Source organism: Scomber japonicus, chromosome 19 (assembly GCF_027409825.1).
Source record: "Scomber japonicus isolate fScoJap1 chromosome 19, fScoJap1.pri, whole genome shotgun sequence".
NCBI lineage: Eukaryota > Metazoa > Chordata > Actinopteri > Scombriformes > Scombridae > Scomber > Scomber japonicus.
In genome coordinates this window covers 14,920,947-14,930,230 of record NC_070596.1, presented here as the reverse complement: position 1 = coordinate 14,930,230, position 9,284 = coordinate 14,920,947, and the positions used below count along the sequence as shown (strand labels likewise).

The window sequence follows — 9,284 nt, the reverse complement described above, 5'->3', positions numbered from 1 at the left end:
TGAGATCACCTTTGCGGTTCACCTTGGAAATTTAAACAAACAAACAAAACAAAAAAAGCCGCATGAAAGGTAAGACAGATGTGTTCTACACTGCAGCCACCGCAGATAACATGTTTCTGTTGATTTTGCATGTAAAAATATGCTTTGTGGACCTCTAATTTATAGATAAGGGAGCTGTCATTCACCAGACCTGCGGGCTCATGGACTTTACTTGTAAAGTGGATTTTATTGTAAACCTGTCTGGTCAACATTACTTAAAGCTGTCTTTCATACGGTTACAACTGAGGTCACATGAAATGTAGATCCTCATTTGCATATCATGAATAATTAAAAGAGGTGTATAATGTCTGTGTGGAAGGGCGGATAAACAAAATGGTGGGAGGCCCTTGTCCTCCTGTCATGTCAGGCATCCTCTAGCCTACCTTTGGACTTACAGTATCTGTTGACATTGTCTGATTTGCATTGTCCATTATCTGTAGCTATGTGTCCCATCTCATGCATCTGCCTGTCTGAGCTTAAGGTACCTAGTTTCCCTGTAGTGAGTATGTGCAGGAAAGCACTTAAATTAAGATCCTATCACAAAACAACTATCAACAATTCTGTCTTCTGCTTTGTAAAAGGGTCAGGGGCTAATTAAAGTTGCTCGGCAACAACGATAATCCAGGACAGAGGTCCAAAGTTAGTTCCACAGCCCAATTGCCAACTCATGGTAACATCATCATCATCAGTGACGTCTGGGGAACGTCATGTGGACAGGTGCTCATATAATGTGATGCGTTTTCTCAGCTTCCGCTCATAGCAGGCAAATCCTTTACACTCTGTCATCAGAATACCAAGGACTCACTGGTTCATTCAGAGATTTTGTGACCTTAAGTGAAGACGGGTTCATGACATTGTGAAGGGCAAAGAAAACATAAAGCCACTTAAATCATTTTTATGCTCTTGTATGTTAGCTACAATAAATCTCACTCTGCCTTTTCTTTCAAAGATCAGGTTATTCACATTTTATCTGCTGCAGGTTGATGGATCACATGCAGCAGAAACACATCAGCACAGACCCTTGTGGTCCCAAAGTGCAACATGGACACTGTGCATTCATCGGAGGTGGTCCAGTTTTACCTCCACAGCTCGCGATCCAGGAATCACCTCCCATCAGCCCATTAGAGGTGCTCAAGAAACAGCCGGGATTAAGCCCAGTTCAAGCTGCCGTTGCACCTTTGAAAGTGGCAGAGCAAATGCAGTCAGGGCATGCGAAGTCTGGGTCCACTCCAGCAACACTGGCCAGTATAAGTCGGCCCAGACCGACTGCTCTTGGTACTAAAACTGCTCCCAAGCCGACCCGAATCTCACTGGAACCCTCCAAGGAAATAGATTTGATCCCAGTTTGCATCCCAGGACCTCAGAGTGCCAACGTCTTGTCGCACTCCCCAACGCAGCCCTCCTTTACTTCCCACAGCCCTCAAGGTCCTCACAGCCCTCAGCCTTACCTGAGCCCCAGTGCCAGCCTCAGCCCCAAACCAGGCCTCAGTCCTCAGTCACAGAGAAGCCCTTCGCCTGGGAGCGCCACACAGAGCCAAGCGCAATCTGAAAAGACAAGTGGGGATAACAATGACTTCAGGTAAAACATGTTTAGATGACTTTGGCTGTGCAGTTTCCACTCTGACCTTAAATGATTGTGAATGTCGTTCCCTGTTGTGTCTAAATACAGCTGCAGAAGCCGTTCCACAGTCAGTGGCTGTAAGAAAGCTGACATGTGCCAGACTATGTCACATGAATCAAAGCTGCAAATTTCACTAAGAGCTTTATGATCTGGACAGAGTGACACAGGCTCGTTCTGTTGGCAGACTTCCTGGAGGCATACTTTTGTAGTGTTCCTCGCTCATAAACAAGGGCTGCTCATACTCAGTTTAAATTTGTGGAACTGTGTTTATACGAAGGATGAAATAAGCCTCAAGGCCTTCAGATGGCTGCAACCTCTGACAGTCCTACTCTCAAACACATTTCCTATTACCAAGATTTTATATCAAAGATCATTCTGTATGTTTTATCCCAGAAACTACATTTCAGGCTTCGGCTATCAGCTTGCATTTACTAAACTTGAGAGAAAAATGTAATTCAACCAACAGTGCTTTCCTTTATATTTTATAGGTATTGTATTTTACTCTCAGGATTTTGGCCTTGTCATCAGGTAATGCAATTAGGAACAGGCTCTGTTTTTTGGACTTGGAGGGATGTTAAAAAAAATAGTGCAACATTATACATTTGAGGATTTGCTGTTAATGAGCTATTTTCTGAAAATTAAATCCTGTAAACAAAAAATAAGCAAACAAGAACATTTTGAAAAGTAAAATGTGAAATTTTGTTATTTCTGACATTAAGCTGTTGCTGTTTGGCAGCCAACTATCCGATTTTAGATACTAAAATTCTGAACACACCAACAGGGAGAGTCATCTGTATTCAAAACTGCATTAACATGCAATGAGAACAGAATGTCGACAAAACAAAGGAATAAAGGTGACTTTTCCCTGTGTTGGATTATTTTTATTCTCTTTTTGAAATGAATGGAAAACAGCTGTCTAGAATGAAGGAAATCAATTTAATAACCTGTAACATAGTTTCAAAAATGGTCTGCGTTTTTGTGCTAAAAATTCAAACAAATTCATCATTTGACCCTGAAAATGTACCTTCAGGATTTTCTTTAAACCTGTCTTGGTGCATGTATCTATTAATAAATCATTTTTCTTCTAATGGCAGAAATCAACACGCCAGATGGAAACCTGGAAAATATCATTAGTTGTAAAGCAGAGACTGCAGAAAATGAATTGACCACTTTCTCTAGAGTAATTTTTTGAGCATAAATTACAAATATTTGCTTGTTGCAGCTTCTCAAATGTGAATATTTGCTACTTTTATTTTTCTGTCTGTCTATGTGAGAGTAAAATTAATGTGTTTGTCAGTCACCCAATAAAACATTTGCACTGACATCAAGGACAGTTTTTGCACATTTTACAGACAAATTGGACATCTAGACAAATTCTCACTACTTCCAGATGAATTAATTTATTTATAAAATGATTAAAGGATAATTAGTTGCAGCCTTAAATTATTGTTTCAGTCATAAAAATAGTGTGGTTGATAGGACAGTTTGCTCCTTCTCTCTCTTTTTCTCTCCTGTGTATTCACACACACATGCACACACACATTGAGTACTTAGTCATCATCGAGGTACAAAGAGGTGCTTAATTGTGCTTATCTTTTTTCTATATACGGAAACACCAGTGAAAGCTATTTCTCTGAGGATTACAGCCCAGATTATATCCTCTTTTGCCCTACAGTATATAGTACTTAAACCTAATGCGGCATTTCCACTGTCACTATCATTTGAAAGGGTGTACATCGTCACATGGAACGTGGGCTCAGCTGTCCCACCAGATGACATCACTTCTCTGTTTGGACCAAATGTTTCAGATGGGAGCGTTGACATGTTTATCATCGGGTAAGCAAGTTTTCCCACCAGGCACAGCAGTGACAGAGAGACAGCCGTGAATGCCCACTCACTCAGTCATCTATGTTCAGTTCCCCTCCTGTTACCCATCCCTGTCCTTTTTTATCACCCTTTCTTTTTTGCTTGTTGATAACACAGACTCCAGGAAGTCAACTCCATGATAAACAAGCGGCTGAAGGATGTTCTTTTCTCGGACCAGTGGACCGAGCTTTGCATGGACACTCTCAGTCCCTTTGGATATGTTTTGGTCAGTAAGGAGTTCAATTTATTGTTGCTCATTTAACATTCAGTAAGATATTATTTTAAATTGAACTAATCTATATATTTTTATCTCTGTTTAGGTGGCGTCCCAGCGAATGCAGGGGGTACTGCTTCTGGTCTTCTCTAAATTCTGCCATCTTCCATTCCTCAGAGGTGTGCAGAGAGAGAGTACACGCACAGGACTTGGGGGATATTGGGTAAGAGAGCCGCCCTCTAGGATTTATGGCGGCTGGTGAAAAATGGCGCGTGCTCCCTCCTGCCAGCAGAGCGCGTGCATGCGTGGGTGTGTGTATGTCAGTGTGTGACCGTCCCATGCATGTTGATGTCAGCATCACCCCTGGCTGCTGCTGGTGCAGTCTCCTTCTCTTTGAGGTCAGTGCAGCAGCAGCAGGCCGTCTGGCTTTCTGGTTCTATGAGTCAGTGGCAAATGAACCTCATCTCGACCTTGTCTGTGAGCACAGATGTGCTTGATATACGTTAATCTTTTTTCTATTATATTATTTTAAAGATATTAAGAATAAGGGATCAAATTCTCACTGTGTCCTCTGTGTCCTCTTTTCGCCTTTTTCATTCACTCAAAGGGGAACAAAGGCGGTGTCAGTGCAAGGATGACGATATATGGCCACCCGGTGTGCTTCCTCAACTGTCACTTGCCGGCTCACATGAGGAACCTGGAGCAACGGATGGAGGACTTTGAAACTATCCTGCAGCAGCAGCAGTTTGAAGGAGGGACTGCCACTGGTGTACTGGACCATGAGTGGGTGGCGTCATTTTTACATATTATTAACTGGCATTATTACACCCATGAAAAGGTGCAGACCATCGTTTGGTTGTCAAAATGAATGATTAAACAACACAAATGCACAAATTAATTCATGAAAATACTGTATTCTGGTTTAGCTTTTATTCATATGAAAATGTTAAAGACTGAAATTGCAACACCTGCTTCCGCTGCATCTCAGGCAGCCACATTACAAGATTGAGCTTAAAGCTTTACTATTTAACCTTTATTTGACCAACATGCTACATCTATCTCATGACTAAACCTTAAGTAAATTGAAATTTCAATAGTGTAACTGCGTCTCTAAAATAAAATTAACATGACCTTAAAAAAATGTTTAAAAATCAAATATCATTAGTTTTTCTTTTGGATTTCTGCTTCCTTCTTTGTGTACATGAAGGGCCTTATTTTGTCTGTCCCCAGTGTCGTGTTTTGGTTTGGGGATTTGAATTTCCGCATCGAAGACTATGATATCCATGTGGTGAAATGTGCCATCGACAGCAATAAGCTGCCTCTGCTGTGGGAGCGAGATCAGGTGAGAAAACATTGACCCATTCACAGAGACGGATGGATTTTTCTGGAAAGTTTTTACACCACCTGTTTGTCTCTTGATCATCAACCACACTGACAGAGGGCGCTGTAGCACAAATGGAACATCAACTTTCAGGCTGAATGAAATTCCTCTCATTTGTCTACTCTGCAGCTCAACATAGCTAAAAACACAGAGTCCATCCTGGAGGGCTTCATGGAGGGACCATTAAAATTCCCACCTACTTATAAGTTTGATGTGGGCACTCACACGTACGACACCAGGTTCGTTCTGTTGTCTCCATGAAAATCAGCAGGTTTTTTTGAGTCTCTAAAGCAAGTCTATGACACTCTGTCCCTTTTGCTTCTTTCCCGTTAGTACTAAGAAGAGGAAGCCTGCCTGGACTGATCGCATCCTCTGGCGCCTTCGCCGTACTGGCTCCCCAGTTCCTACCCACAATGCAGCACTGCAGCGGGGTCTCACCTCGTGGCTGGGTGGAGCAACTAAAGTGACGCAGCACACATACCGAAGTCACATGGGCTACACCATCAGTGACCACAAACCTGTTTCTGCCCGATTTACACTGCATGTGAGATGATATTTTACGTTTTCTCAAATAGGCTGGAACCAAATGTCTTCATGGCGTCTCTTCTTGTGTTTGTTTTTGCTTGCTTGTGTTTTATTTCTCCTTCTGTGTCTTCCCTTCTTTTTTTTAGTTCCCATTCAAGGTGGATATGCCGCTGGTTGAGCTGCAGGTAAACAAGGAGTGGTGCAAAGTCTCTGATGCTACAGTCAGATTCACTGTTGCATGCACTTATCAGCGCAGCTCCTGGGACTGGGTCGCGATCTATAAGGTAAAGAGCAGCAGTTTTAACTTTTCTCAATGAGCTCAAGATGAACTTGTTTATGGCTGTAATTTCTTTGTTTTTGCACAGGTTGGATTCAGACATCACAAAGACTACCAGGCGTACATGTGGGCCAAGGGAGAGCACGTGACACAGGTGTGCCAGAAACACAAATTCACATTTATTTTGTGCCACAACTGAACTCCAGGTTAATTTCTGTCTGTTCCTCTGTAACATAGGTGGCATTTTCAGAGGAAGATTTGCCAAGAGATGATTGTGAATACATCCTGGGTTACTACAGTAATAATATGAATAGCATTGTTGGACTGTCATCACCAATTCAGGTAACAAGATTCAGAGGATTAAAGTATCTATCTCACTGCTTCTTATTAGGGGTGTGACGAGATCTCGTACCACGAGACGCGAGACGAAAACGCGTCAAAGTGAATTTTGTCTCGCGAAGCTATAATTAAGGAGCGCACCAAAAAAAAAAAAAAAAAAAAAAGACGATCGGTTTTCTATCGCTCATTCGCACGTCAAATCTACTTTTTTTTTATAATGTCACGTGTGGATCATTAACCTTGTTGCAGCTTCTACCTGCTGAGAAGATCTCAGTCAGATGTATGAGGAGGAGAGGAGCAGGTTGACCTCAGGTCTCTACACTGAGAGCCTGAGGTAGGAGGAGCGGAGGAATCTAGCGCAGCTATGGAAGTCTAATGATGAGTCACACTACCAAATTATAACACAATTTATATGTTGTTCTACTTGTGTATTCATGTGATACAGGATTTGTGCAAATTACTTTTTTTTATTAGCAATATATTATAATTTTTGATAATTGGATACTTTATTTACTTTATATTTATATATTACAATTTTTTTCTACTCTTTATAATTTACTTTTTAGTATTTGTGATTGTATCTAACTTTTGTATTTATGGTTGTTATTTCCATAAAAACCAAAATTACCCATCTATAAAATATATATGGAGAAACCTTTTACAGTGCTGCTAACTGCATGATAATTATATATTTAGAAAGTAGAAGAACTAATGATTCATTACCAGATTATTAGTTCAAACATTTCAATTTCCATTTTGTGAATTTCACATAAAAGAAGCCATGTATTTCCTCATTGAAGTTTTCTTAAAAATAGAGTTAAAATCTCGTCTTGTCTCGATCTCGTGAGCTGAGTGTATCGTCACACCCCTACTTCTTATGGTACATATATGAAATGATATACATACATGCATAACACTACCGGTCAAAAGTCCAGTGAATAACCTTAAATAGTACAAAGGTAAGCGTTTAGTTTACATTAACAAAAACAGAAAAATTATGTAAATAAATGATGGAAAGTAATAGGTTAACAATTGAAAGCGTTTCTGCAGCAATGGATGTAAATTAAGCCTTGAAAGCTGATGCAAACAATTCCTACAGGTGTCTCAACTTTTGTTGGTACTTCCAAACCCTCGGTCTTGATGAAGGCACGGAGGAGGAAGTGTGATGGTGTGGTGCTATTTTTGAGTGACTGGCCCCCTGGACCAAAAGGGCTACCAGAGCATTTTTCAGAGCCATGCAATACCTTCTGGTCCACGCCTAGTTAGTCAGGGGTTCATCCCACAGCAAGATAATGATCTGAAACATACATCTCGGCTGTCAGAACTACTGTAGAAGAAAAGAACAAGACAGTAGGCTTCAAATCCTGGAACGGCCAGAACAGTCATCGAGCTGGTCTGGGATGAACTGGACAGACAAGTGAAGGCAAAGCAACCTGCAAGCGCGACACATTTGTGGGACTGTCTGCAACAGTGTTGGGGAAAAACATTTTATTTCCATTGTAAAAACAGCACCAAGAGTGTGTTCGGCTGTTATATCTGCATATGTGACTACTTTGATGAGTTTACAATTTAAGTAAACAAAAGGCTTCCTTGATTTCTTTCTACACTGACACTTTAAACAGTGTAAATTTAAATAAAAACTAGAAAAAAAGAGGTGGTGTAAAACTTTTGAACGGTAGTGTATGGTCATAAATATGTGGACTAAAACTATTTCTTTTTGGACCTCCAGTGGTGCACATAAGTACTGTATGTGACCATACATGGTGTATGGTGTATCCTTTCAGCACCTTCGCTCATTCAGTTCTCATCCTCAATAGATCAAGATTCCAGTCCACAGCCCCACCACGCGGCGCTCCGACAGCTCAGATTTAAGCTCTGAAGATGACAGCACCTTGGTTCTGCTGGCTCCAAACTCCCGCAGCCCGAGCCCTAAAACCGGCAAACACCACCATTGCCACCGCCGTAGCCACAGCCCTGCCGTTCCGGCTCTTACATCAAACCCCCTCCCGTCCCTGCAGGGCCTCAGCCTCTGTCCCCGCTCCAAAGATGCCCAGACACGTAACCGCTCACCCTGCTCTGCTGCTAAGAAGGAGCGACTGGTCTCCCCTGATGTTATCCAATCTCCCAACATCAGCCCACTCAGTCCCAGAAGCCCTGTTTCCCCAGGTGGTGGCGTCACTGTACCGGAAGCCCTGATCGCTGCCATCTTAGGTGAACACAGACCAGCTCAGGTTAGCCCCACAGGGATTAAACAGATAGGAAAAGCAGAGGAAACAGACACTTCATAGAATATAAACATCAATAGATGAAAAGGAGGTCCAGTGAAGAGAATGATGGCAATACCCTTGCATCCAGAGTCAGATCCGACCCCTCACTGTCACTGTGCTCATAGAAGCAGCACATTTAATGACTTGTAATGTAGTTTGCAAACATTCCGCCTTGTAGCCCTGCAGCTCTCTGTTTCTGAATCTACCATCATCTCATACACTGTGTGTATCTCGGAGTCAAAGATGTGTCTCGACTCCTAATGACAAGTGCTTTTATAGACTCATAAGCTATATCATACGTAAACAAACATATTGAATGTGAAACCAAAGGCAGAGGAAATCAGTGACGGCTGTGACCAGTTATTATTGACAGTAATATGGATCCATGTAAACTGTCTTGCATAAAAATAAGGACCCCAGACCTGAATATTGATGGTATCAAAGTCCACAATAGAGAGAGAGTGTGTTTGTTTGTGTGTGTGTGTGTGTCTGTGTAGGGGGGGGGGGGGTGTATAGGCTTATATGTTAAACCATAAATTAAAAGTGTGAAATATAGTGTAAAAATGTAACTCTATAGCTCTTGGTCTGTATTCATAAAAAAATGAATGTAATGTACCCAAGAGTAGCGAAACAGCATTTTCCCACCTGAGTCAATCTAACATTTACATGTGACTGTGTGACTTGAATAAGTAATCCTCGATCAATGGTCTTATTCTTAAAAGCTTTGTGAATACAGCCCCTGTTCTATAGAGCTC

At 41.6% G+C, this 9,284-nt stretch overlaps 1 protein-coding gene across 1 annotated transcript; it reads left to right on the top strand.

Moving 5' to 3' along the window:
- The first annotated feature begins 1,022 nt into the window (after positions 1-1,022).
- LOC128380724 (inositol polyphosphate 5-phosphatase K) lies at positions 1,023-8,550 on the top strand. The gene is made up of 12 exons (XM_053340601.1): positions 1,023-1,618; positions 3,389-3,496; positions 3,644-3,752; positions 3,847-3,963; positions 4,348-4,523; positions 4,971-5,082; positions 5,251-5,360; positions 5,455-5,665; positions 5,793-5,930; positions 6,012-6,077; positions 6,161-6,265; positions 8,080-8,550. The coding sequence occupies exons 1-12, from the start codon at positions 1,023-1,025 to the stop codon at positions 8,548-8,550; spliced, it is 2,319 nt and encodes a 772-aa protein (XP_053196576.1).
- The last annotated feature ends 734 nt before the right edge of the window (positions 8,551-9,284 follow it).

What these genes read in the sequence shown, in the direction of transcription:
- LOC128380724 (XM_053340601.1), top strand. Translation starts at nt 1,023, where the DNA reads ATGGATCACATGCAGCAGAAACACATCAGCACAGACCCTTGTGGTCCC. An exon ending in GTCCCTTTGGATATGTTTTG is followed by an intron (nt 3,753 to 3,846) that starts GTCAGTAAGGAG and finishes ATCTCTGTTTAG; the next exon opens with GTGGCGTCCCAGCGAATGCA. An exon ending in CTGCCCGATTTACACTGCAT is followed by an intron (nt 5,666 to 5,792) that starts GTGAGATGATAT and finishes TCTTTTTTTTAG; the next exon opens with TTCCCATTCAAGGTGGATAT.